This window comes from Megachile rotundata, chromosome 6 (genome assembly GCF_050947335.1).
Source record: "Megachile rotundata isolate GNS110a chromosome 6, iyMegRotu1, whole genome shotgun sequence".
In the NCBI taxonomy this organism is placed as follows: domain Eukaryota; kingdom Metazoa; phylum Arthropoda; class Insecta; order Hymenoptera; family Megachilidae; genus Megachile; species Megachile rotundata.
In genome coordinates, this window is record NC_134988.1 from 14,306,671 (window position 1) to 14,334,236 (window position 27,566).

At 35.5% G+C, this 27,566-nt stretch overlaps 3 protein-coding genes across 3 annotated transcripts; 1 reads left to right on the top strand and 2 right to left on the bottom strand.

The window, feature by feature from the left end:
- Window positions 1-5,220: 5,220 nt before the first annotated feature.
- ergic53 (lectin, mannose binding protein ergic53) lies at window positions 5,221-8,969 on the bottom strand. The gene is made up of 10 exons (XM_003704224.3): window positions 8,650-8,969; window positions 8,239-8,295; window positions 7,882-8,152; window positions 7,705-7,804; window positions 7,516-7,627; window positions 7,266-7,437; window positions 6,997-7,193; window positions 6,722-6,918; window positions 6,459-6,664; window positions 5,221-6,315 (listed from the first exon to the last, which is right to left on the bottom strand). Exons 1-10 carry the CDS (start codon window positions 8,816-8,818, stop codon window positions 6,279-6,281), a joined length of 1,518 nt encoding a protein of 505 aa, XP_003704272.1. The 5' UTR covers window positions 8,819-8,969; the 3' UTR covers window positions 5,221-6,278.
- A 487-nt stretch (window positions 8,970-9,456) lies between these two features.
- Window positions 9,457-11,855, top strand: Vti1a (Vesicle transport through interaction with t-SNAREs 1a). Its single transcript, XM_003704223.3, has 4 exons — window positions 9,457-9,586; window positions 9,720-9,778; window positions 10,022-10,369; window positions 10,513-11,855. The coding sequence occupies exons 1-4, from the start codon at window positions 9,493-9,495 to the stop codon at window positions 10,663-10,665; spliced, it is 654 nt and encodes a 217-aa protein (XP_003704271.2). The 5' UTR covers window positions 9,457-9,492; the 3' UTR covers window positions 10,666-11,855.
- On the bottom strand, window positions 11,725-27,419 carry LOC100876400 (long-chain-fatty-acid--CoA ligase 1). The gene is made up of 8 exons (XM_003704361.3): window positions 26,870-27,419; window positions 26,386-26,509; window positions 23,820-24,156; window positions 22,405-22,873; window positions 16,800-17,090; window positions 13,436-13,657; window positions 12,463-12,780; window positions 11,725-12,106 (listed from the first exon to the last, which is right to left on the bottom strand). The coding sequence occupies exons 1-8, from the start codon at window positions 26,942-26,944 to the stop codon at window positions 11,969-11,971; spliced, it is 1,974 nt and encodes a 657-aa protein (XP_003704409.1). The 5' UTR covers window positions 26,945-27,419; the 3' UTR covers window positions 11,725-11,968.
- Window positions 27,420-27,566: the final 147 nt, after the last annotated feature.

A 27,566-nucleotide genomic window follows, 5' to 3' on the forward strand; every position in this document is an offset into this window, starting at 1 on the left:
AGAAGTTACTAAAAGTAGCATAGAATGTTTCTAAATTTAAGGAAGTGAAAATAGCAATTAAGAAAGTTGAACATTTTCGAGAAACTTTGATGTTAAATATTTTTATGTGACATCTAAAGAAAAATGAAATTACTTGATCAATAAAAATTATCTACAAAAATAGTATTAACTAATAATAAGTGTTTAAAGTAGTGTTAACAATAATACATTCATACATTTTGACTTTAAAGAATAAAAATAGACAATAAAATAGAAAGTAAATGTATGCGTAACATTTTGAGGTTATCCGGTAAATTATAACCAGAAATATGGCGTCACAGCGTCACCAATGAAATAGTTTTCCCAGTAACGTTAATGATTTAGTTCGTACTAAAACGGAATTAACGATCAGGAGCATTAGCGAGAAAGTTATGCAGAGTTGAACCCCCCTGTGACGAAAGACAATTAATAATAATTAAAATCGAATTCACCGTCCGGAGACACCCCTGTAAGCCGAGCAAAAACATCGTTGATCTATACTCTTCGCGAAAGATTATAAATGTCATCATTCGTGGTGCTCCTTTTTCAGCAATAAATTCTTATTGTTCCTTGCTCGGTGGAGCTTGACGAGCAGAATGCCATCTAGCTTCCTCTTCCGAGGGAGAACTTTTTGTCTTTACTGTTCTAACTTTTTTCGCTTGTGAAAGATGGTGGAAAGTTACAATGTCATCAACAATTGTTTCCAATAACACCGTAACTCATGGTCCGATAAAATCGCTCGGATTGTTCAGAGAAATTCTGCAAACTGCAGTTTATATAATAGGCTATAATATATGTATTCAATTTTATAAATATTTTTAGTAGAATATTTATAATTAATTTGAGTGCTTCAACTTTGAGTTACTACCATAATTTTTGTTGGATTATTTTTTTTGAGATGAATGATTTTAAACTTGCAATAAATAATATTATACCAGAGTTATATTTTTGAGGAAAACAATTTTCACTTATAAAAATTTTATTCATAAAATATATCAAAGTTTGCTTCTCACAGAAATTATAAATAAAAGAGAAATATTTAAAGAAAGCACCATTTATAACTGTTGTTAATTCCTCTCTTCAGTTATTCCTTTATAAATTGAATATGAGCTGGATCCATAATAGTTCATTAGGAGTTAGATGCATAAATGTCCATCACAAGCTCCATAAAAGTCCACCAATAAATTTATAGCCAGACCCAGCATCAATTAATATAATTTAATCGAACAAATTCTAGGTTAACCATCGCAATATCCAGCAAAACTGGATATATGAATAAAATAAGGGGGATGTCGATAGGGGTTGATTCAGCTAAGAGAACCGATAACACGATCCCGACAAAACGGAACCCCATGGAATATGATTTTCAATCGGGTCACCCTAAAAGTGCGGCAAGCTTTTAATCAATCGAATCGATGTACGCAATTCAGCGATTCGATCAACCAAATCGCTCGTGGAATTACGTCCCCGTGGATCTTAAATCATTCTCTCAAAGCATGAGACCCGTTACATAAATCCCGATCGGCGGGTATTGCTCCACATTTACACAGAGTTGTATATATTTATATGAATCTATTAGAAGATAACCGCCTTCACCCTTGCTGATGTGCACACGCGATTGAATATAGTATTTCGATTTGTCACAGTCGCGCAAGTCGCACTATCGATGATTGGACACGGAGAAGTGAGTTTCTGATTTATTGGAACGAGCGTTGAAGGAGGAGGGAAGATATGAAATTTAAATGAGATTCGGGGATACGATTGTGATTTTGTAGATATTGGTGATAATTAAATGGCGGTTTTTTGGAGAGATGTGGTTCTTGAAATTTGGAGATGAGGAGTTTGGGAAGTGGAGGAATATGGGAGATGGGGGATTTGAGTATTGGGGGAGGTTGGAATTGGGGGATTTTGGGATTGGGAATTTTGGAATTGGGGAGTTTAGAAGTTGGGGAATTTAGGTATTAGGGACGTTGGGAATTGGGGAATTTTGGAATTGGAAATTTTGGAATTGGGGTATTTTGGAATTTGGAATTTTGGAATTGGGAATTTTGGAATTGGGAATTTTGGAATTCGGGAATTATGGAATTGGGGAGTTTAGAAATTGGGGGATTTAGGTATTAGGGACGTTGGGAATTGGGGAATTTTGGAATTGGAAATTCTGGAATTCGAGAATTTTGGAATTGGGGAATTTTGGAATTGGAAATTCCGGAATTCGAGAATTTTGGAATTCGGGAATTTTGGAATTGGGGAGTTTAGAAATTGGGGAATTTAGGTATTAGGGACGTTGGGAATTGGGGAATTTTGGAATTGGAAATTCTGGAATTCGAGAATTTTGAAATTGGGGAATTTTGGAATTGGAAATTCTGGAATTCGAGAATTTTGGAATTCGGGAATTTTGGAATTGGGGAGTTTAGAAATTGGGGAATTTAGGTATTAGGGATGTTGGGAATTGGGAAATTTTGGAATTCGAGAATTTTGGAATTGGAAATTTAAGAATTGGAAATTTTGGAATTGGGAATTTTGAGAGTTGGAGAAATTATTAATTGGAGAATACAAATTTAGGAATATAGAAATCTGAAAATTTGGAAATATGCAAATATAGAAATTTATGAATCCCCAAATTTGCAAATGTAAGAACCCTAAAAATAAAGTAACATCCAAACACAAAGATAAAACTTTCTTGCAATATTCTTCCATAGAAGACATTTTACTCCGTTCGTATAAATGCTCGAGATATTTTCATTCTCCCTGAGCCACTTTTTTCAGATTTTGTCATACTAATGGGGGTTGTACGCCATTTATATCACAGCGAGGGTAACTCTTGCTTACTCAGTAAAGTGGTGTTAATTTTTCTCTAAATTGTTATTCCAAGGGGTCCTGTTTTTTCAACTTTCACCCTTCCGACTCCCATCCACTTTGTTATGAAAATAATCGTACTCTTCGCGGAGATGAAAAGGTTTTTTAAGAAAATATACAATCTTTCTAATAAATCTTGAAATGTCCTGAATAAATATCGTGCTTTTTAATTGAACTTGGTTGTAGAATGAATTTTAATAAAATATTCCAAACTTATTAGATTATATTCAGTAGTATATTAATTAGAATAGAAATTTTATTACAAACATCCCTTATTTATGAAGTCAGTTTAAATTTCAAGAGAGAAATTTAAGATTAAAACATTGTACTATTGCTTATATTTTTATTCTTGCTGTATTTATATATTATGTATAAATGTTTCGCAAAAATAATATCAATAACAATATCATTTTGAAAGCTATTCGATTAATGCTATTCGACGTCACTAACCTCTTCACAGACGATTTTTATATATCCAAGAAAAAAATTAATTCTGATGTGATATGTAGTAGTTTACTCACTTGAAAATATTCCAAAAACCTTAATAGCATACAAGAAAAATTAATCTATTATTATTATCTATTATCAAGTACTTGTTGAATTAAAAAAGAACATGCACATATGAACCATCCTCGAAGAGGTTAATATAAAAGACTTCTATAAAAACTTGTACGTTCCTATGCAAACTGTTATGATAAGAATTATGCAAAAACAAGTGATAAGGGAAGTTTGCAAAACGCCACGAGATGAAAAATGATAATAGCCATACCAACGATCATTTCAGCGAAATCTCTCCATTAATTCGGGAAAACATCGAAGCGTCCCCGACAATTTTAATAACTCACGGTCGCAGGATAACGCTGCCGGCAGTTCTGCGTCGGTCATAAAACACTTTACAACTTCGCCAATAAAAAAAGTTTCAACAATTCAACCCTCGGGATCAATAACAGGTGGATTTTGATTGGATCGTGCAGCGCCAATCGAGGCTGGTTGCCGCAATAGGGGTTGAATTCTGCGGATTCTGCGCCACTATGTGACTACCCTTATTGGTCGTGTTTTCGCCAAAGGGGCTGGTACTAACCCTGTTAGAGGGTGAAACGTTCCGAGAAATGGACGACCCAGCTAAAATACGCCGAATTTCCAATTTTTATTTTACCCCTTCTTCTGTTCAACATAATATAATGTTTACTGCGATGTTTCTCGGAATTTTGGCGATTTCTATTTTGCGAGAACCTTGGAAATTTTCTATTGAAAATTTGGAAGGAGAAAATTGGAAATGGGAAGGGTAGTTTGAAAATATGATACTGTACAAATATTAAAAGTTGAGTTAAAAGTTGAAATATTTAGAAATTATGTATAGATGTTTGAACATATGAAAAAATATAAAAATAGAGATTAGAGAAGTATAAAAATTTGAGATATAAAAATTGAGGAATATAAGCCTTTTTATACTGGTAAATATAACAAATAAAATTAATAAAAATATACGTACAAAGTAGTTAATTTAAAAACAACCAAAGATAAAGTAAGAAATATACATGCTTCATGTAAAAGACCACCATGTTTCTTTATTAGAAAAACGATTATGTTTATTCGTACAAATGCAGATTTACATAACTAACAAGCGAAAATACTGCATTCGTCGCATTGCAGACGTGCGTTGGTTTCTTAAATTTTCCGAAAACAAAACCACTTCAACGTTTATTGAATTATTCGCGAGATTTAACCACGACCCGTTTTCTCTTCCTCGCCTCGTTTAACTCTGATTGTTACAAAGTGCACGAGGATTCTAGAATGAATAAGAGATGGAACATTCGTGGTTATAAATTACAATTTCCGTCAACGGAACGTCGCCATTTTACACTGCTGAAATGTACAAATTGTTCTTCTTCGTGCTGATAGAAAATTCGTGGAATTTATAAAACTTCTGTATTTTAAAGTAACAAGTTCGAAAAGTTTGAATAACAAGAGTGAAGAGTTTTATACAGTAAGTAATTTTTAAGATACGTTGCATGTAGTTTCTACAAATATTTGCTTTGTCATCATTCAAGAAATTTGATAACATTGCACACTTTATGCTGATATTCATCAGAATGTAACTTGAGTTAGATGCTTTTAATTAGTCATCAGTTTTATTTTTAGTCAGAACCACTGTTTAGCACTGCTCCATTTTGCAAGCATAACACTCGTGGTTAAATTTAGTTTTAATCATTCTCTATTCTCTAATAAAACACTATGTTATTACATACGAAAGAATTAATGAGAAACTTGTTTTATATAATAAACTAAATAATTGTAAAGAGAGGTTAATTCAGGAACGTTTGAAGAAACTTTGAAACTTATCACTTGTTTTTTATAAGTTGTTTTATTATCAGATATATTTTATCATACATTTATAATCTTCGATAAACTTTTACAAATGCAATAAGGTTGAAGAACGCCGAGCTTCCGGATTATTCGAGCTCCTTCTTCCTACGTTGCTATCTAATACACGGTATGTATACGCTTGTAAAGTACGTATTCACTTAACGAAACATTCTCATCGTACAGCATCATCTGTTCGACATCACGTTTGCACAACATACGAGAATAAAACATAGTGTTCGTACTTGAAAATTCGATAGAGCCATATCCATGATTTCTTATATTTATTGTTATATACCTGCCACGTTTGGAACGCGTTTCGTACTTAAAATACGATCATTCGCCTAAGGGAATGTAGTACCGGATCGATACTTATCTCGTCTTATGTAAACGATAAGAATTACGGAATTTATCAAGGAAAAAAATGCTATCGGTTTTCGGTATCTGATATGCCAATATCCAACACAAAAGTGTATACAAATATTTTTTATACATTTTATATTCGTCGACCAATATCTAAAAAAAATCAATATCTAAAAAAAAAGTAGGTATTATAAACAAAACTAAGTAAAAAAAAAATATGTGCGCGCAGCACGAAACATTCTATATATATATTATACACAACCATCTAAACGAATTACAATAAAGATCGTTTCATTTCGAAACTTACTGAATGTCTGTTACAAAATCAGACTGTTTAGTTTAATTTCGCATGTATTTCTGTCGTCTCTATACATCTATGTCCTGTGGATTGCAATGTGAAGTATCACGTTTTCAAAGAAATATTAAAAGTACTGAGTTACACCAAGCTGAGCATTATCAATAGTTACTTTTATCGCAATTTGAGAGCGTTGTCTCTCTGTCACGTTATGATGTAGGTTTATCATGGATGAAGAATGTATTTATTGTACAAATGTTCAGCAAAATGCATACTTTACGAATACCATTAACAAGTGATAAAAATATCGAGTCAGTATGCAAAAACAAATATTTGTTTTTGTACCCCTTACTTCTGCGTTGTAGAATCAGAAACAAAAATATTAATATAATTTCTTTGCCTGGGCCTCTTTATTGTCCCTGGAAACAGACAAATATTATTCTAGCATGCGACACTAGCGGCCAGCGTGTGAACTAATAAAGATGGCCGACGCGCAGAAATTAATCCTTGTAGTACTATGTCTTTGATGCTATTTTATTTATAAAAAGAAATAAATGCTTACCGATACATGCTATACCCTAAAAGAATGACCATTTGAACTGCCACGAAAAGCAAGAACATTGTTGTGGTTAGACAATTCGTTGTAGGACAGTCTCCTCCACCGCTGTTTAACTTAGCATTTGCTTGTCCTACGTCTCTTTTCAACGTATTAAGTCCATCTCGCATTTCGGAAATTAATGAATGATAATCGTATCCCATTGGTTGCACCTGAATAAATATCCTCGATAAAATATGTTACAGGAAATAATTAATATCGATAAATACCTGCGCGGTTGGAGCTCGAGCTTGATTATTAAGAATGGTATCAGCCTTTGAGTATACTTCATTTACAAAGGATTTAATCTCTTTTGCTGTATTTATTATAAGATTTTGATTGTTTAACACAGTATCGACTTCTTGTCGACGTATCGTGTCGATCAATTGAACCTGTTGACCCGGTTGACCACCACCTACCGGAACGCCTATAAAAATATTGTCCATAAAGAATATAAGTTTCCAAATATGTAAATGCAATGTATGCTATGAACATCAAGTCTCACCTCCCAATTGAAGTTGAGATATTAAACTTAGGGATCGTTCTTGTCTGCCGAGTATTTCATCTAGTTTTCTATGAAGCTCGCGTAACGCTTCAAACATTTGGCTTTGACCAGCAAAAATTTGTCGCAACTCTCTTTGATTGTCAGTTTCAAAATATTCTTCGAATTCTTCTTTTTCGCGATGTTCATCCGGATGATCTCTATAAAATTAAATCATTATAGAGCGAATTTATATTTACATGCAATTTTAAAGCGGTAAATGATCTGTTTACCTGCGGTACTCCTCTTTCTGCTGCTCTAATTTCTTCTGGTAATCTAAGTATTCTTGACTAAGTTTTTGTTGTTCTTCCAAAGATACCTTCTGACCATCTGGTCTCAACTGTCCAGGAAGATACAGAGAATGTGTTAAGAAATGTGAAACATCATGATCATCAGCCAATCCACCTTGAATAAATATTATATTAAGCAAACAATTCTAATGGAAATAATGATGATAAGATTATTATTTTTAATAACAAATACCAGTAGCGGCAGAAACTCCGAAATATCCTCCTTTTGGTAGGACAACATTTTCAACACGGAAACACATTTCATAATCTTGCTCATTATTTGTCATACCATTGTGGAACAACACCTTTAATTATTGAACCAAACAATTAAACTATATACTACATATGTTAACACATGAAAAGGAACCAGAAATATACCTACAGTTAAAGTGTTCTGATAATATTCAATTTTTGCTCTTGTAGCAAATGGTTTATTACGGAAGTCACGTAAACAGCCTGCAGATAGCTGTGTTGTACCATCACTATAAAAATTAAAACAAAGGTTTATTTCTTGAAAATTTTACTGCCTAGGTCAAAATTATTAAGAGGTATTATGTACTTGATATGATCAAAAGTTCTTGTGCCATCATTAAGTACTGCCATAATATAGGGGTTGTTGTGTTTATTGTCATTGTCAAAGGAATCAAAAAAGATTCCAAGACCATTCCATTGGTCAGAGCTACCAAAAATTGTACCATTGTAAGCACCCTTTGAACTGGTGTACCAGAATGCTAAACCATCTGCTCCAATCCTTCCTCTCCCTGTTACTCTAAATATCAGTTCAACCTCCCACCAGTCAAAAGTTACAGGTTGCTTGACCCAGATAGCACCTAAACATCATTTGAAATCTTTGCTAATAATACAAGGGTTCTTTTCACATATATTTTTAAACATTTTCATTTATATTATAATGTACCTTTTTGACTTTTTAAGGATGGAGCCACTCTTACATTTTCTGCACTAGCAATAGCATCTGAAACAAAGATTATATTTGTGCATACACAAACACTAAAAAATCAACTCCAATTCAATTCACTCATACAGATAGTTGATTATAATTAAATTTAATTTCAAGTTGTGTAACTAATAAAATTAAGATCCACGATGTAAATAAAAACATCTGTCGCGATAATATTATCAAGTTCTGTCAAATAATATCATTTTCAAGTGTCAAATATAACTGCAGTAAAAAAGCTGGTTAGTTTAAATTGTTTGAAGCTGAAAAAACATCGTGTTTCATACAAATAATCAAAAAGCCGAACGCAAGAAATAACATACGGAAGTGTTTAATACTGTAGGAAATTGGTTAGGTTCTGATATTACTTACTTCCTCCGTATTCCCAAAAAGGCACACTTCCATCTTTTTGCGCAAGATACGGTGGCTTAAACGAGTACTTATATTCGAATTTCCGTTGGGGTAATTCACCAAAGACCGTACAAATTAGACAAAATACGTGAAAAATTAAAAGCCACCTCACCTCCGCAGCCATCTTCATTTCGACTGTTGAATCGAAAGTAAATTTACCGTGGTCGTCCGTGTAACCGGTTAAAACGATTGGTAGTACTCTTTAAATTCCCTTTACGATTGGTGTTTTATCAATGACGTGTCAATTCCGTAGCCTCATTTCAAAGATTTTATCTTTCACCGTTTCTTTTTTTTTATTATTTCGTTGGCATTCAAACTTAATTATCGTATAATATTTGTACTATTCAGTAAACGAATTACTGGAAAAGATATTTCATGGTTCTTCTTATTAAAAGTGTTTCGTGTGCAGAACTAATTTCACCGCTTTTGTAGACGTGTCATGTGTTTGAGAACATGGCGCTATGAGGAATAAAATGTTAAACAGACTTAGGACTTAATAACAACTTTACAAATACTTGAAACACTTATAATTTTATTAAATATATTGAACAACATTATGAAAAGTGAGAGGGTATTAAAAAGTAATCCAATACTTTCGTCCACTCTGTATATAGCCGACGTTCATAGTATTCAGTAGTGGGGAGCCTACTGAAGTTAGCCACGTTGCTTTTGATCTCCCATTGAATAGGTTATAGGATTATTTGTATATTCTCAGCTGATTTTAGAACGCAACTACAAAAGTTGTACGCATATAGTGAACTTTACCCTTCCCTTTTATGTGTCGCCAATGGAAATATTATCAAGATGGCGTCGCTCATTGACAACTATGAGCAACAATACGCCGTTTTGACAGCTGACATTACTGCAAAAATTGGTAGAATAAGAACACAAAGCGGCAGTAAGTACAGAGGAATCAGAATCCTAGAAATCGATTTATCATAAAACACTGATCAATGTTTTTATAGCAAATGTTATGTGACTTCTGGCATTATTAAACAACAATAATCGATACACGTGACGTAATTTTTTAGGTGAGAAAAGAGCTTTCATTCAAGATGTGGATAGGCAAATCGAAGAAGCTCAGGAGCTGGTAAATAGAACATTTTGTTCGGTATTCTATTTTAATGTAATTTTAGGAAATCAAAGTTTTGACTTATTCAAGATCCCTCAATTCATTCTTTGTACTTTGGGGTTAGACTTGATTTTCGTATAATGATATTCTTCGATATAAAAGCGCATAAATGACTGATATTCTAGTACCATTGTTATATGGAGAGCATGTACTTTCATTAAATTTATCTCATGTTGAATTGCTTGGTTTTGTATCTTTCAGCTGGAGCAAATTGAACTGGAGGTTCGTGGGGTGAATGGTGCTGCTCGCGATCGCCTACGCGGTCGAGTAGAAAGTCACAGAGCAGAATTGAAGAGATTAACTCAGGAATTTCAGTTAGCTAAAAAGCCAAAGGATGATAGTATCGAAATAGGCAGAGAAGATTCATGGGAGAACAATATTACAGAGGATCAGAAAAAAAGATTGTTAGACACTTCAGAACGAATAGATCGGAGTGGAAGAACTTTACAAAATGGTTATCGAATGGTATTAGAAACAGAAGAAATTGGTACTCAGGTGTTGAAAGAATTGCATGATCAAAGGGAGACGATCCAAAGAGGAAGGGCAAGAGTAAGATATTGATTTGAACTTCACAACATATTGTATTTTATAAAATGAATATTATTTTGTTTCAAAGAAATGAAATACAAATATGTTCATCATTGTTTTTGATCATTATCATTACTAATAATTGTGTTCGTCTTTTTTTCCAGTTAAGAGACACTGATGCAGAGCTGGGACGTGGTTCTCGGTTATTGTCAGGAATGATTTTTAGAAGCCTTCAGCAAAGAATTATTTTAGCAGCGGTAGCGTTAACACTTATAATTGTTGCTTGTGTTGTGGTGTACTATAGCTTTAAATCTTAAGGCTGAAGATGCAAGTAGGACGATTAATTGAATGGAATATCGACTCGAGCTGCATTCACTATCCAGTGAGTTCAAAATGTTATCGTTAAACTGCAGATATTTATTCATTTCTGATGTATTGAAGGCAGCAAAATATTTATGTATACTTTGTCGACTTCGACATATCGTAAATGCGTAAACATCCATGATCAAAGTATCATTATTGAATGCAACATTTGTTAGAGGATTTTTAAGCTGTATTAGAGGAATGTCATACGACATCCTTTTATTAATCTTTTCACCCGTTTGGAGCATTTCGTATAATTTTGCATACTTTCTATATTTAATTGTTCAAAATAGTCACGGCTACCGATTTAATATGCATTTCTTATCGCGCATCGATGAACGCTTAAAATTTGATAAAATACCATTAATCAAGAACTAATATTAACGATATAAAAATGTTATTAACAAGCAAAAATGATCGAGCCGTCTAAAAAGTATGAATCACTTATGATCTCCAAAGTTATCCAATTTTGTAATCTATTTATTGTTGTAAATGTCAAGTTTATTTTACATAACACACACGTGCCCGATTGCATTTTACGAAAGTGAACAATATACGCGTTTTTTGAATAGCCTACTTTGTACTAAATCGTAATTCACTGGTCGGTTATTGTTATTCGTAAAAATATACATCTATAACGGTGATGGATCAAGCTGAAGAGCTCACGGGCATCGATGTGCACGAAAATTTCAAATTTAGGTGTTCACTGAGAGGAGGTTGAAAATTTCAGAATTTGTGGATTTGGGTGTTCGGAAATTTGGGAAGTTGTCAGTATAGAAATTTCTAAATCCAAACATAGGAAATTTCAACTTATGAGACTTCAAAATTTTCAGATTTTGACATTGAGAAATTAAGTGCCCATCAGTGTCCGCAATTGGCCATCACCGATTTATAACATACTGTTAGTTAATCGTATAAGAACGATAATCTGTATCAAAATACAAGGACGAGGGGGGCGAAGAAGACTGTAAATACAAGTGTCGAAGGATGATTACTGAAGAGAAAGTCAGACGCGCCTAATAAGAATTCATTTTATTATAATGTTATCAATTACCTTAATAGCCTAAACGGTGCTTTCCTTATCTTGCGTTGCTATGTAATCGTGAAAATGATATAATAATAAAAGTATCGCGGATTACGAGTATTCGATGATTCGAAGGAAGTGATTCCTGTGAATGTGACAGAAACGCATCTCGGTTCTTCGTGTTGTTTCTATTGCTAATGAAAACAAGATCAAAATCTATGCTTTTAGTCTGATCAGGCCAAATGTCGATAGAGGTCCTCTATCTGTGGTTTGAAGTACTCCTTCAATTGAGGTCGTCTTGTTTTCAATTGTGGCGTAAGAAGACCGTTTTGCACGGAGAATGGATCAGGATGTAAATAAATATCTTTCACCTGGAACATCACCAATAAAAACTCAGAAAAAAGTAGAAACATTTGTGCAAAAGAGATCAGTGTTGCTACATAAATATTGTATATCCACTTTATATAAATTAATGTTTGTTAAAATCACACACATCTTGTAAACAATATTTTTGTCGATGTCTCTATGTTATTTTAATGGCACAAACTTTATTATATAAAACGATAAATAAAGGACATATAAAATTTTCTGTAAAATACTACAAGTGAACATACAATATTTGTGCAATAATTAATATAAGTAAGTATTAAATAATAATTTTAAAAAGATTTTTTCTGGATTATATTTTAAATTGTTTTTTGGTTGAAAGTATGAAATATTTGCGTACCTGTTCGAAGGATTTCAGACCAGCTTCCTTTCCCCAAGCAAGCATATCATCCAAGATCAACTGTTTGACTTGCGGATTAGCGCATAACACACTTAGCGTACCGGGTATACCGTTCTCCACTGCCCAACATTTTACAACATCAACATCTGGAATAACTATTCCTACGACGCAAGACTTTAGTGACTCCCCGTGAACGAACACTTGATACACGTATTGACTTCGCAAATAAATTGCCTCGATTTTCTCTGGAACTATGTACTCTCCTTGTGATAGCTTGAACGTGTGCTTTTTTCGGTCGATTATTTTGAGGGTTCCATTCTGTAAAGTAGAAGACATTTTTAGCGATTATTAAGCGATTACTTGTACTATTTATTTATTCGTTACGAATTAATACTTTGACTCATGTTTTAGTAAATATTTAATAATTGGTAGCGTTTTTAATTAATATATTATTTTAGTAATACTCAATTTTAATTTGTAATTATGCTAGTAAAATTTCATGGACATTTTATATTTTAGGTCCTGTGAAAATTAATATAGCTAAATATGGGACTCAAAGTATTAATTGAATTTTAAATTTACATTATTTATTTGTATTTCTGTTTTGTATGGTTGTAATGACGAAAATTTTGTTATGTCCTGTACGCAGTTATTCCTCAAGTTATTAAAAACAACTTTCACGAAGCACTGTTTTATTTCTACTTTTCTCACGATTATAAAATGTGAATATTTTCCTAAAAATCAATGAAAAATAAATTCATACGTTTTCTTTATTTAATAAATTTTAAAGTGCTTGTATTTATCGAACTTTCTATAAATTACGATCTTAATAAAAGAAAAAAAATGAAACTTTGTATTATTTTCCTTAAATGAAACATCCTTTCTCCAATTTTTAATAGCATTGTTTATAAATAAAATTTGTTACAGAATAATTATTTAATAATGATTTCAAGCAACATCTCTGCCTACTTACAGGTAACCACATGCCGATGTCTCCAGTGTGATGCCAACCGAATTCATCGATAACTTCAGCAGTCTTTTCAGGATCTTTGAAGTATCCCACGAACACATTAGTACCCTTAATACACACTTCACCCTGATTTTTGTGGACGTAATATTCCATTTCTGGAACATCTACCAATTTAATACAGCAACAAGGGACCGGTGGTCCCACGTGCTCCGGTACATGATCACCCTGTAACAATTACAAGATGTTTAAGGTGCGTTCATCTTCCACTTTCTTATTCTTAAAATGGAAGTTGTGAATTTTCGAATTTTTGTGTTTTCAAATAGCAACATTGTTAGGTCCCAAAGTTTCAATACCCAAATTTTCTAGTCCCGAATTCTCAAATCCTAACTTTTCAAATTCCCAAACCTTCCAAATTTCCAATCTCCTGAGTTCCCAATTTCTTGAGTCCTCAATCTCTCAAATTCCCAACCTTCCAAATTTCCAATTTTCCAAATTTCCAATCTCTCGAGCCCCCAATCTCTCAAATTCCCAACCTTCCAAATTTCCAATCTCCCAAGTTCCCAATCTCTCGAGCCCCCAATCTCTCAAATTCCCAACCTTCCAAGTTTCCAATCTCCCAAGTTCCCAATCTCTCAAATTCCCAACCTTCCAAATTTCCAATCTCCCAAGTTCCCAATCTCTCGAACCCCCAATCTCTCAAATTCCCAACCTTCCAAATTTCCAATCTCCCAAGTTCCCAATCTCTCAAATTCCCAACCTTCCAAATTTCCAATCTCCCAAGTTCCCAATCTCTCAAATTCCCAACCTTCCAAATTTCTAATCTCCCAAGTTCCCAATCTCTCAAATTCCCAACCTTCCAAATTTCTAATCTCCCAAGTTCCCAATCTCTCAAATTTCCAATCTCCCTAATCCCCAACCTCCCAAGTTTCCAATCTCCCAAATCCCCAACTTCTCAAATTCCCAAATTGCCAAATCCTAATTCCAAGATTTCCAAATTTCCAACCATCAAAATTATGGACTCCACATTATAAAAATATTTGAAATCTTGTTCAGAGCAATTCAAGTTGGCCAGTGTACAGAAACGATGCAACGTTTTACAGCAGTTGCGCGTATATTTGCAAGCAGATGTTGTACAACTGACGTGGTCCGCCACGTGCTTTGGCGCGTGGTTGCAAAATTTTTTACTCGATGACTCGACACAAATACCTACGCCCGCATATAAATATTAGCTGGTGTCTTCTAGCTACATCGATACCTGCAAATATGCCAAGAATAGTGATCACGTATGTTACTTGATCGTTCTTTCTTGATCGTTGGTTCTCGATTGAAATTAAATGACCTCATTTAATTAACCTCATTGCTCATTGTTCTTCTATCCATCATTATTATCTGCTATTTTATATTTTATTTTTAAAAATCAAATTTTAACATTGAATTTGAAGATCAAATTTTTAGATTGAATTTAAGGTTCATTCTTTAAATTAAATTTTGGAGATCATATTTTTGTTTTGAGTTAATTTTAAGATCAACTTTTTGGACTGAATTTGAGGATTAAATTTTTAGCTAAACTTAAGGTTCATCCTTTAAATTAAATTTTGAAGATCATATTTTAAATTAAATTTCAAAATCTGAACATTGTACAAACTACCTACAATTTTTTAAATTTACAGAAAAATTCTTCCTTCCTTTTACATTAGTGTAAAGTTTGCATTCTATTAATCTTTCTAACATTTCAAAATAATCTTTCATATCAATAAAATGTATATTCTTCTCCGAACAAATATTTAGAAAGAACAGTAAATAATTTTCCATTAATCAGCATCCCTTAAACCATGACATAAAACCTAAGTAACCAAACTAACAGAACCAAAATAAATCCCCCGTCAGAAAGTTGAAAAGAGAGTTATATGCAGTTAAGTTCGTTTGCAAATCTAGTGCTATGCATTAAATTGCTTAAAGTTGACCTTAACCTTTAACGATTTATTTTTTAATCGGACGTGGCTTATTTTTCTACCTCGTCGATGACTATATCAATCTGCACCTGAGTTCCATGACTCAGCGGGTGTGCGATTTATTTGCGGAGCGTTTATTGACCGGCTACTTCGAGACTCAACTATGTATTCGCTTCGAGTTAAAACGTCTGTTAACATACACACTTATTCCCCTCTTTGCATTCCACTCAACATATAATTCTGCTTGAGCAAGACACAGTTAAACGGTAGGTGTGTTCAAAGTAGCGCAGCGGTTTGGTCGAGGTTGCTGCACTCGCGGAGGAAATTCGCCATTTTGACCTAGAGGTGCTTTCTGCCTGTTACTCGGTTCATATCGTGGAAATTAATTGTATACACTGTGTTCAAGAATTGTTAATACTTTATGGTTGTACTCGAGTGACAACCTTTTTTATATGAATGTCTTTATATTTTATATTTCATAAAAACATTCATTTGTACAAGTTTGAAACTTCAGATTAAATGTGCAAAGAAGTTGTCGAAATTAGTGAATGTGTAAATTTAGAGATTTGTAAAAATTTATTACATTGAAGTATTCCTGTTGCTTTTGAAAATAAGAAGTTCAGTATAAAGATAGCAGATACATTTCTAAAAATACAAAATACTTGTCAGTTGTTTGTAAAGTTTCCAAGAGCATCATTTTTATTTAAATAAAATCACATTCTTGTCATCTGCATAAAGTGTTTTAAAATTAACAAATATATCATGCAAATATTTTATCTAATATTCAATCAATTAGGTATAGTTTGATTGTGTAAATATTTATGAATTAACATTTACAAAATAAATATTTGTAAAATAATTGTTAGTGACACATAGATAATTTGTATCAAACTATTTCACTTTTTTTAGATACACTATTAATACATTTTGAAATAGAACGTGACATAAATAGGAATAAGATCTCTGTTTTGAAAAACAACATCATGGGAAAAGTTATGAGCACTTAAACTGACATCGCCCACCATAGAAGTGTCCATTTATCTTATTTACATAGAAACATATCTGTTTCTCATTTTATGAATCAATCTGAATAGTTATCGCGTTAATTTTGAATTCGGTTCGACAGACATTCTTCAATAGATACCTCGTATATTTGCTAATCAACAAAATTTATCAAATTGCATATAAAGTCCTTCCAAAAGAAAATAAAATGCTCTAAATATTTCTACTCTTAAAGTAATCAATACTTCCATAAAATATTTCTTAGAACATAAGAATGTATTTCTTCGACTCGATCATTTTCATCATTCGACCAAAATACATTGTAATTCTAATTGCAATAAATTGTAATAATTTATTAAAGTCTATCTCTAACGAGTATGTTAAATCTCATTAAAAATTAAAATGAATCTAACCTGAACAGTAAGCGTAATCGGTGCACAACACTCTGTCTGTCCGTATCCCTCGACGATCAAGCATCCAAGAGCACACCTGGCAAACGTGAGCACTTTTCCCGCCAACGGAGCTGAACCCACCATCATCAGTCTCAACCTTCCTCCTGTCGATTCCTTGATCTTTGCAAACACTAATTTATCCCACAGGCTATTATTTCTGATGATACCCTTTTTGATCTGGGCCTCTTTCGCGTGCATACCCATGCTGAATATCAGCCTCTTGAAACAGGAATTTTGAAGTTCGGTTTGGATCTGCGAAATCATCAATTTATTATTTATTATTTAGCATCAATTTTATATTTCATACCCTACTATATTTATAACTTTACGTCAAAATAACTACGTTGCTTGATAATGTAAATAATTTAATAGAAAGGCAATTTAGTATGTTAACAAAAAGAGGATTTAAGGTTTGTGAGGCAATGAATTGATAGAAGCTTAATTTTATATACAAAGAGAAAAATAATTTAATAGTCAAATTCCCAAATTTCCCAAATTTCCAAAGTTCCCAAATTCCAAACTCTCAAATCCCCAAATTCCCAAATTTCCAAATTTCCCAAATTCCAAACTCTCAAATCCCCAAATTTCCAAATTTCCCAAATTCCAAACTCTCAAATCCCCAAATTTTCCAAACTCTCGAATTCCCAAATTTTCCAAACTCTTGAATTCCCAAATTTCTCAAATTCCAAACTCTCGAATCCCCAAATTCCCAAATTCCCAAATTCCCAAATTCCCAAATTCCCAAATTCCAAACTCTCAAATACCCAAATTCCCAAATTTTCCAAACTCTCGAATTCCCAAATTCCCCAAACTCCAAATTCTCGAATCCCCAAATTCCCAAATTCCAAACTCTCGAATTCCCAAATTCCCCAAATTCCAAACTCTCGAATCCCCAAATTCCCAAATTTCCAAATTTCCCAAATTCCAAACTCTCAAAACTCTAATAGTCAAACTAAACTAGTTTGAAAAATATTTAATATTATATTAAATCAATAATAAAAAGTTAAAAGTTAGACAAGGTTGAACCAGATAAAATCAAGGCACATTTTTGCAAGGCACTTTGGCAAGTATTTGATAAATATCGGTCATCTAAACGATCGCTTCACAAAAAGAGTACTTGTTCAAGAACGCATCTGAGGCGAATGTCTGCCAAAGTGATCGTCCGTGCACGGAATTCATTTTGACAGCTTTGAAACTTGAGAAATTTTCTTGAGGAGTTATTTCAACGTGCTACTAACTTAACGATGAAACTCGATTTCACAGGAGCTTTTACGGTTTGTTTGAAATCTATTCTTGGTGGATTTATTTCTGATGCTTAGCTTGTAGATATGTATCACGTTGGGTAAATATCCTTAACTAGTTAATTGTAATGTTTATTGATTTGATGTATACATTTTATTAAGTGAGAAGTGTGTTGATTGCTTAAGGATGATTTTTCGTGTATCTTCAAATTTTTTAATTCTTAAATTTTCGAGTTCTCAAATTTCGAATTTTTGGACTATCAAATTACAAAATTACCAAATTCCCAAATCCCCAAATTCACCAAACTCGAATCCCCAAATTCCCCAATTTCCAATCTTCCCAAATTCTACATTCTCAAATCCCCAAAATTCCCAAATTCCCCAAACTCTCGAATCCCCAAATTCTCAAATTTCCAAATTTCCCAAATTCCAAACTCTCAAATCCCCGAATTCCCCAAATTCCAAACTCTCGAATCCCCAAATTCCCAAATTTCCAAATTTCCCAAATTCCAAACTCTCGAATCCCCAGATTCCCAAATCCCCAAATTTCCCAAATTCCAAACTCTCGAATCCCCGAATTCCCAAATTTCCAAATTTCCCAAATTCCAAACTCTCGAATCCCCAGATTCCCAAATCCCCAAATTTCCCAAATTCCAAACTCTCAAATCCCCGAATTCCCAAATTTCCAAATTTCCCAAATTCCAAACTCTCGAATCCCCAGATTCCCAAATTCCCAAATTTCCCAAATTCCAAACTCTCGAATCCCCAGATTCCCAAATCCCCAAATTTCCCAAATTCCAAACTCTCGAATCCCCGAATTCCCAAATTTCCAAATTTCCCAAATTCCACATTCTCAAATCCCCAAAATTCCCAAATTCCCCAAACTCTCGAATCCCCAAATTCTCAAATTTCCAAATTTCCCAAATTCCAAACTCTCAAATCCCCGAATTCCCAAATCCCCAAATTTCCCAAATTCCAAATTCTCGAATCCCCAAATTCCCAAATTTCCAAATTTCCCAAATTCCAAACTCTCGAATCCCCAGATTCCCAAATCCCCAAATTTCCCAAATTCCAAACTCTCGAATCCCCGAATTCCCAAATTTCCAAATTTCCCAAATTCCAAACTCTCGAATCCCCAGATTCCCAAATCCCCAAATTTCCCAAATTCCAAACTCTCAAATCCCCGAATTCCCAAATTTCCAAATTTCCCAAATTCCAAACTCTCGAATCCCCAGATTCCCAAATTCCCAAATTTCCCAAATTCCAAACTCTCGAATCCCCAGATTCCCAAATCCCCAAATTTCCCAAATTCCAAACTCTCGAATCCCCGAATTCCCAAATTTCCAAATTTCCCAAATTCCACATTCTCAAATCCCCAAAATTCCCAAATTCCCCAAACTCTCGAATCCCCAAATTCTCAAATTTCCAAATTTCCCAAATTCCAAACTCTCAAATCCCCGAATTCCCAAATCCCCAAATTTCCCAAATTCCAAATTCTCGAATCCCCAAATTCCCAAATTTCCAAATTTCCCAAATTCCAAACTCTCGAATCCCCAGATTCCCAAATCCCCAAATTTCCCAAATTCCAAACTCTCGAATCCCCGAATTCCCAAATTTCCCAAATTCCAAACTCTCAAATCCCCAAATTCCCAAATTCCAAACTCTCGAATCCCCAAATTCCCAAGTCCCCAAATTTCTCGAATTCCAAACTTTCGAATCCCCAAATTTCCAAATTCCCCAAATTCTGAATTCTCAACTACCTAACTCCAACTTCGAAATTTCCAAATCCTCAAATCCTCAAATCCTCAAATTCTCAATCCAAGAATTTTATTACCTCACCTGATTACAGGTAAATCCTCTTTAACCAACAGTCTTCTAATTCAAGAAAAACAGAAGGTTAACGCAACCACGTAAAACATTTACACCAACATCATGAATTTGATGCGGAGATTTATTCTGTACACACAAAATACACGTTCCCATTCATTCAAAGATTTCACGGTTACGGGTTCGTCTCCACCTGTTTCGTCGTGCTATGCTTGTCATCCTCGATTTCGCGTTTACCACTGCAGCATCAAAAGATGTTATGCACCGCTGACCTTAATAAGACTGCGTCCCGTTTGTGTCGATGTCCCGTCTCAAAAACATGAACATGTGTAATTTAATGGAAACGTAAATAACAGGGAGCCATAAGTGACTCTGTCGTGGGTAATTAAAGCTTGTCTAATTGTTACAGGGTGAATTAAACTGACACACTCTTTGTTTCAATGTTTGCTTTCTAAATCTTGTGTTACTTTCTAATTCTTCCATGTTACGTTCAAATATTTTTGGAAAAGAGGAAAGTGGAGGAAGATGTGGTTCTTTGAGAAATGGCGGCCATTTTGAGAACTGCTGTAACTGTAATATAGTTACAACTATTTTGTCATTTACTTTGAAAACGAATGTTATTTTAAATAAAATAAAATGTATGTTTCAACTGTTAAATTAAATTAGTCTATTAAATCAAATTATACTTGTTAGTGTATAACAATTATATAACAGTACATCAAAGTATTTTATTGCACTAAATATTCTACCTCTTTCATTGCACTAAATTTCTGAAAAAATCTGTTTAAAAACAGCGTAAAGTGTTATTTATCTCGAAAAGCTGATTGACATTAATTTACCCGAGGCTTTGAAAATAGAAATTACAGTTCAGGTTGGAACTGCAGCGTAGGTGTGAATATAAAAGTATATTCGTCACGAGTGCGTATCTGGAAAATATCGCTAATGCAACTGTCCATCAAATTCAATGGGTAACGTGGTACATTATTTTTGGTGCGGCCAAAGTGGAAAATTCGTTTTACCACCACCTCAATTCTCAACAAATTGCCCAATATAAATTACTTAACGTCTGTCCTTGCACTTAACGCGTGGCCCGTGGGTAAAAATATATTTCATCGATTCGGATGGAATTTCGATATACAAATTGCGAATACGATTTTCGTGGAGTACGATTTTCTATAGGTTATTTAACAATCTGTCCTTGCACCTCGAAAATATCTACGCCTTCTGATTTTCCTGTAAGTTTCATTGCTAAGAATATAACTTGACTGTCCGCCACTGTTCGAGGACTGTTTTGTAAGCAAAACAGCGGAAGTATTTTGCTTCTTAATAAATATTTATGTTTTTAGTGATATGTGTATGCTTCAGTGATATGTTACATGACAATATCATGAGTGAATGGATATTTTAGTGTTAAAGGTAGAATTGTTGCTTTTGTGAGGTTATGTACAAGTATTAGGTCTCAGAGTTTCAAAGTTGTTCCACAATTTCAAGATTTCAAAGCTTTTATATTTTCTATTTTGAACATTTAAATATTTCCGAAGTTCCAAAGTCTAACAGCTTGAAAATTTTCTAAGTTCCAAAGTTCAAAGATTCCAATGTTTAAAAGTACCAAAGACCCATAGTTCAAACATTTCTACGTCCAGAAGTTCAAACGTCCTCATTTCTCAAACTTCCAAGCTCCCAGAGTGTCAAAGACCCCAAATTAAAAAAATTAACTTGAAACTTGAGAGCTTGGAAATTTGAGAGTTTGGAAATTTAAGAGCTTGGAAATTTAAGAGCTTGGAAGTATGAGAGTTTGGAAACTTGAGAGCTTGGAGATTTGAAAGCTTGGAAATTTGAGAGTTTGGAAACTTGAGAGTTCGGAAACTTGAGAGTTTGGAAACTTGAAAGTTCGGAAATTTGAGAGTTTGGAAACTTGAGAGTTTGGAAATTTGAGAGCTTGGAAACTTGAGAATTTGGAAATTTGAGAGCTTGGAAATTTGAGAGCATTGAAATTTGAGAGCTTGGAAACTTGAGAGTTCGGAAACTTGAGAGTTTGGAAACTTGAAAGTTCGGAAATTGGAAGTTTGGAAACTTGAGAGTTTGGAAATTTGAGAGCTTGGAAACTTGAAAGTTCGAAAATTTGAAAGTTTGGAAACTTGAGAGTTTGGAAATTTGAGAGCTTGGAAACTTGAGAATTTGGAAATTTGAGAGTTTGGAAATTTGAGTTCTAAAATTTCATAAGCTCAAACTTAAAAAACTCCACTACCCCGAAATTCCATAGTTTAAGTCCTAAAATTCTCCACCACTCGACCACCCAATAAATCACTACCACATAACCTAATAATCCCCATAATCTCTCATAATCCCTCTGCGTCAATGACCTAAAAAATTGCACACGCGAACCGCATCAACCCACACACCCAGCCAAAATACAAACAAACTACATAAAAAGCTAAGATAAACAGTGAAGTTCCACTTCGAAGTTCAAACGAAGTGAAGTTACGCAAGCCACTCACCTTGTCGTACATCCGATTCAAGAGCCTAGGTACCGCTGGCATGACTGTAGGCCTCAAGGCTTTCATATCTTCAGGCAACCTTTTGATGTCACCGCTGTAGAAGCCTACGGATCCGCCCACCATGTACATGCCGTTCTCGCAGCATCGTTCCAACATGTGTGCCAGAGGTAAGAAGCTGATCATCGTGTCCTTGTACGAGGGCCTGTGCTCTCCTAACTGCAGCAGCACCGCGGAAATGGCTGCTATCACGTTCTGGTGCGTCAGCATCACACCCTTGGGGTTACCGGTGGTGCCGGAAGTGTAGCATATCGTGCATAGGTCGTTCACCTTTGGCGGCGCTTCCGGATGATTCTTTTGGGCACCGAGACGCTCCACGTCCTCGAACTTCAGCAACTCGACGCCGCGGTTCTTCGCCCTTTGAGTTGTTGTCTGTCGTGTTTCTTTTATTACTACCATTTTTCTTAGACACCTGAAATGGAGGTTTGGTTATGTTCCTTTAGAAGTAGTTTTGAAGTCATGGTTGAAGGTTTTTGTGAGTAGAGAGAGGACTGTGCTAGTTGTTGACATGTGTAGACTGTTCATATGAGATACTGATGGTACATATGAGGATAAGACAGTGATGGTACATATGAGAATTAGATAATAATGGTACATATGTGGATGAGACATTAGTGGTACATATGTGGATCAGACAATAGTGGTACATATGTGGATGTGACATTGATGGTACATATGTGGTCGAGACATTAATGGTACATATGTGAATCAGACAATAATGGTACATATGTGGATGAGACATTAATGGTACATATGTGGCTGAGACATTGATGATACATATGTGGACGAGACATTAATGGTACATATGTGAATCAGACAATAATGGTACATATGTGGATCAGACAATAATGGTACATATGTGGATGAGACAATAATGGTACATATGTGGATTAGACAATAATGGTACATATGTGGCTGAGACATTAATGCTACATATGTGGATCAGACAATAATGCTACATATGTGGATCAGACATTAATGCTACATATGTGGATGAGACAATAATGGTACATATGTGGATGAGACATTAATGGTACATATGTGGCTGAGACATTGATGATACATATGTGGACGAGACATTAATGGTACATATGTGAATCAGACAATAATGGTACATATGTGGATCAGACAATAATGCTACATATGTGGATCAGACAATAATAGTACATATGTGGATCAGACAATAATGGTACATATGTGGATGAGACATTAATGCTACATATGTGGATCAGACAATAATGCTACATATGTGGATGAGACATTAATAGTCCATATGTGGATGATCAAACATTAATGGTACTTCTAAAGATTCTTGACTTATGAGAATTATGAGAATTATGAGACTTATGAGAACATACCTGGGTGCCTTATCAAGAAGCAAATTACACTTCTTATCATTTTCGCAGACGACCAAATTGATCTCAGCCTGGTTGATGATGAAGGCGCAAGCATCGGGTCCCAACGTGTCGTAAAGAGGCACCACCACGAGGGAGTACGTGTAACAGGCCTGCTCCGTTAGGATCCATTCAGGGCAGTTTTGACTGTAGAGACCCACGAAGGTGTGCGAACCTGGTGTCAAGCCTAGTGTGACCAAACCGGAGCCGAAGTTCTTCGCCCTGAGTAGGGCCTCGTTGTAGTGGAGCCACTGGTAGGGTTTTGTGGGGCCATCGCGCCAACCGAGACAGGGGCCGTTGTCTGTTAGTTAAGAACGAGAGATCAGGCACACTAAATGAGGAGCTGATAAATGAACCAATGATGGCTGTGCTCTGACGACAACATCCACAATGCAAGATTAAACAGATAACAATATTTTTCTATATTTTATTAATTATGCTGTTTGCTTCCTAAATTTTCGTAGAGAATGAAAATCTCTTACAAGGTTTCACGAAACGAATTGTAAATACTGTGTTGACTTGTATGGTTGTACGAAGAAAATTTTGAAAATGGAGCTACTGGGAAATTCTATATTTTGCCTTTGAAATCTTGTGTCGAAGGAGTTGTCTCGAAGTCGAAGAAGATGCTGTGTTTGCATCTCGAAGGAGGTCTGCCTCTTCCCTAGAAGAGACAAGACTGTGACAGTTCCTGAATTTTGTAGGTCTCCTCAGTCGATTTGAAGGATTGTTAACAAACGAGTGTCTCAATGATCGACAAGAGGCGTACTTAAACTGAAAACACGCGTTTCGTTTGGTCACGGGTGTCCAGGAATTTTAATTGCCCGCTACTTGCGATTTGCCAACTGCCGTTTCGTCGAACAGGAGGTCGCGAAACCACGACGGATTTGACACAGGAGACCCAAAGACAGAGGAGAAATAGAGAAACACTCGAAAGTGGGGGAAATAAGTATTTTCAGATGCATATTCATATAGACGCGATTGTAAACAAGTACCGACTGTGCGATTTATGACATTGATGCGAAACAACTTGTTTGATCGTGAAATGGAGATTTGTGGATGGATAATTGTTTGCTAATTCGAACAATCAGCAATGCAAAGTATTATAAATTTGATATGCACTTAACAATAAGTAACAAAATTAAATTGCGATTTAGCTTAAATTGCGGGCCCTAAATCTTTTTAGCTGGTAAATCACCCAAGTTTTTTGGCACCTGTCATTGGATAGAGTCGCATTCTTCAGTATCTCGTCCTATCTCTTTTCCTGAGCTCTAAAATCGCTGAAGTAAACTATTATATGATATCTCATTCTAAACACGTGCAATATAATTTTGAAATTCTGTTATTCGAGTTCCTTTCTCATTGCAATTCATTTTTAATTATAGTTAGCAGTATTCATTTTCGTCTTGGCGACATTACGCTGTTGTGTGATGAGTGATGGATTTATGAATTGCATGAAAGATAACTTGAACATGTGTTCTGTGTTTTGTTTAATAGCAAGGTATTATTCAATGAATACCGTAAGATCATCACATCTAAATGTCAGCAATCTAATACTTGAACCAACTTCATGTGTTAAAAATATTTTTTCAAAATGTACTTATGTCTTCGTCCAAATATTAGATACCTAAAGTTCTGACTGTTTATACATTTTTTAATTTTGAAGCTGCACATGGACACAGCCAGAAGAAATAATAATAAGTAAAGCAAAAAATGGGTTAGTCAATTAATTGGATCCTTAGAAGTGATTCAATCTTGAATAACAAGAGAACTAACCATGGATGCACTCATAAGAAAAAGTAATAAAAAAAAAAAATAAGAGATTGACTACTCCACTAGGTCCTTAAGAGGTGACTCAACACTGAAGAATAACAGAACACATGGACTCATTAAGAGATGACTCGACCTTGAAGAACAATAGAACAGTACATGGACACACTTAGAGCAAAACATAGTAAGCAAGGGTCAAAAATTGGCTAGTCAGTCCATCAGACTCTTAAGAGGTGACTCGAGAACAACAGAACAGTATATGGATACACTCGAAAAAAAATAAATAACATAACAGTAAAAAATTGACTAGTTCCACTAAACCTATTAGTGATGACTCGAGCTTGAAGAACAACAAAATAGTAAACACTCAGAAGAAGAAATAAAAAACAAGAGTCAAAAATTGGCTAGTCAGTGAAGAAGACCCTTAAGAGGTGACTCGACCCTGAAGAACGGCAGGTGTCCCGATGCTTGTCGTCCTCGCGTGGGTTTCCGTCGCGGGTTAAAAATAAGACGGTTTGCGAATGAAATAACAACGCATGGTCACACCGGCCGAATCTCGATAAATCGGCGCGAAAGCTTCGGGTGGGCAGCAGCGGTCCCGGAGCTTATTAGTCGTCCGTTCCGTTTGTCACTCGAACGTGGCCACCCGTAGCCACTTGCCAAACGGTGCATTATACGGACCGACTCCGCTCGTTTATTTAAAACACGAGACACGACACCGATTTCTGAGCAGCGTTCTGCCCGCCGTTCGTTCGACACTTACTGGACTCCTTGGCTCCTTTGCGGAAACCGTCGTACAGGGTCCTGGTGTCCTCGTGCACGTAGCTGACGAACTTCCCCTCCTTGCTGTCCTTGAAAAACCTCGACACTCGGATCAGGTCGGTACCCTGCAAGCACACACGTTTGCGCACGTGAGCACCCGTCGTCTTATTATTATTTGGTTACGTAACGAAATGCCAAGTGCAGAGCTAAGTTTAGACCGGGCAGGTGAACGGAACGGACGATCCCGCGGGAGGATCCCTGCAGGAGGAAGCTAGTTCTCGGTCTATCCATCGTGGCGATGTATCGTGCGCTCTCGACGACGCCAAGTTTCTTGTGCAACAAGTCTGGCCACCCACACGCGCGATCGAGTATCGAACGGACGGTTTCATCAGAACCTTCTTGACGAGAATGATCCCGAACGGGCCGAATCGCGTTACGGAACAAAACTGAAAGAGATGGTGAAGAAACGTTTTAAGACACTCCACCTTGACTGTGTCGGATTGATCGGTGAGGTCGATCGGTGGTCGAATCGGTTCGGGTGAGAAACAAGTCGACGTCATATCTCGGACCGTACGCGGACGCTACGGCCGACGATGATCCTTCAGCGGAAGATTTTGCCCCGGATGACGGTGTCTGCTCGCACGGAAACAGACGGGCCAGTTAGCCCGTTTCGGAGACTACTCTTCTCGTGGTTGGTACTCGCGTTTGGATCGGTCCGCTTGTCAGAAAGGCTACTGCCGCTGCTGCTCCACCGAGAGGAGCGGCTGCTATCAGTAGCTCGCACATAAGACTAGCTCTCTTGGTCCATCCACTACGATGATCTTCGACTATATTTAAATATAGTGGACCGCTGGTGGAGCGAGCGTCGTCCTCGACAGCCACCGAACTTGTTGGATGATCGCCAATCGCGAAAAAAATCGATCAACTTCGGACTTTGACGTCGAACCAAACGCGTGAATTATGATCGTTGTCCTCGGGTTTGCGGTGCTTTTACATGGGGATATCTTTTATCATGTTGTTGTTTTAGTGGCTCTATTTGACTCGAAACATGTGAGAGACATGAGGCATGTGACATAAGACACGGGACGTAACGTGTGAGACGTCAGATTTGAGATATGAATCGGTGGACATGAGATATGAAATATATCTTTCTATATACCTAGACCTCTAAATTATTATATT

Bases quoted from the DNA above. Each gene is read 5' to 3' on its own strand.
- ergic53 (XM_003704224.3), bottom strand. From the start codon at position 8,818: ATGAAGATGGCTGCGGAGGTGAGGTGGCTTTTAATTTTTCACGTATTT. The intron at 8,153-8,238 runs GTACATTATAAT...AATGATGTTTAG, and splicing joins ATCCTTAAAAAGTCAAAAAG to GTGCTATCTGGGTCAAGCAA. The intron at 7,628-7,704 runs GTAGGTATATTT...CAATAATTAAAG, and splicing joins ATTATCAGAACACTTTAACT to GTGTTGTTCCACAATGGTAT.
- Vti1a (XM_003704223.3), top strand. From the start codon at position 9,493: ATGGCGTCGCTCATTGACAACTATGAGCAACAATACGCCGTTTTGACA. The intron at 9,779-10,021 runs GTAAATAGAACA...TGTATCTTTCAG, and splicing joins TCGAAGAAGCTCAGGAGCTG to CTGGAGCAAATTGAACTGGA. The intron at 10,370-10,512 runs GTAAGATATTGA...CTTTTTTTCCAG, and splicing joins TCCAAAGAGGAAGGGCAAGA to TTAAGAGACACTGATGCAGA.
- LOC100876400 (XM_003704361.3), bottom strand. From the start codon at position 26,944: ATGACGTCGACTTGTTTCTCACCCGAACCGATTCGACCACCGATCGAC. The intron at 24,157-26,385 runs GTAAGTGTCGAA...CTTAACTAACAG, and splicing joins CAAAGGAGCCAAGGAGTCCA to ACAACGGCCCCTGTCTCGGT. The intron at 17,091-22,404 runs GTGAGTGGCTTG...ATGATTTCGCAG, and splicing joins TGAATCGGATGTACGACAAG to ATCCAAACCGAACTTCAAAA.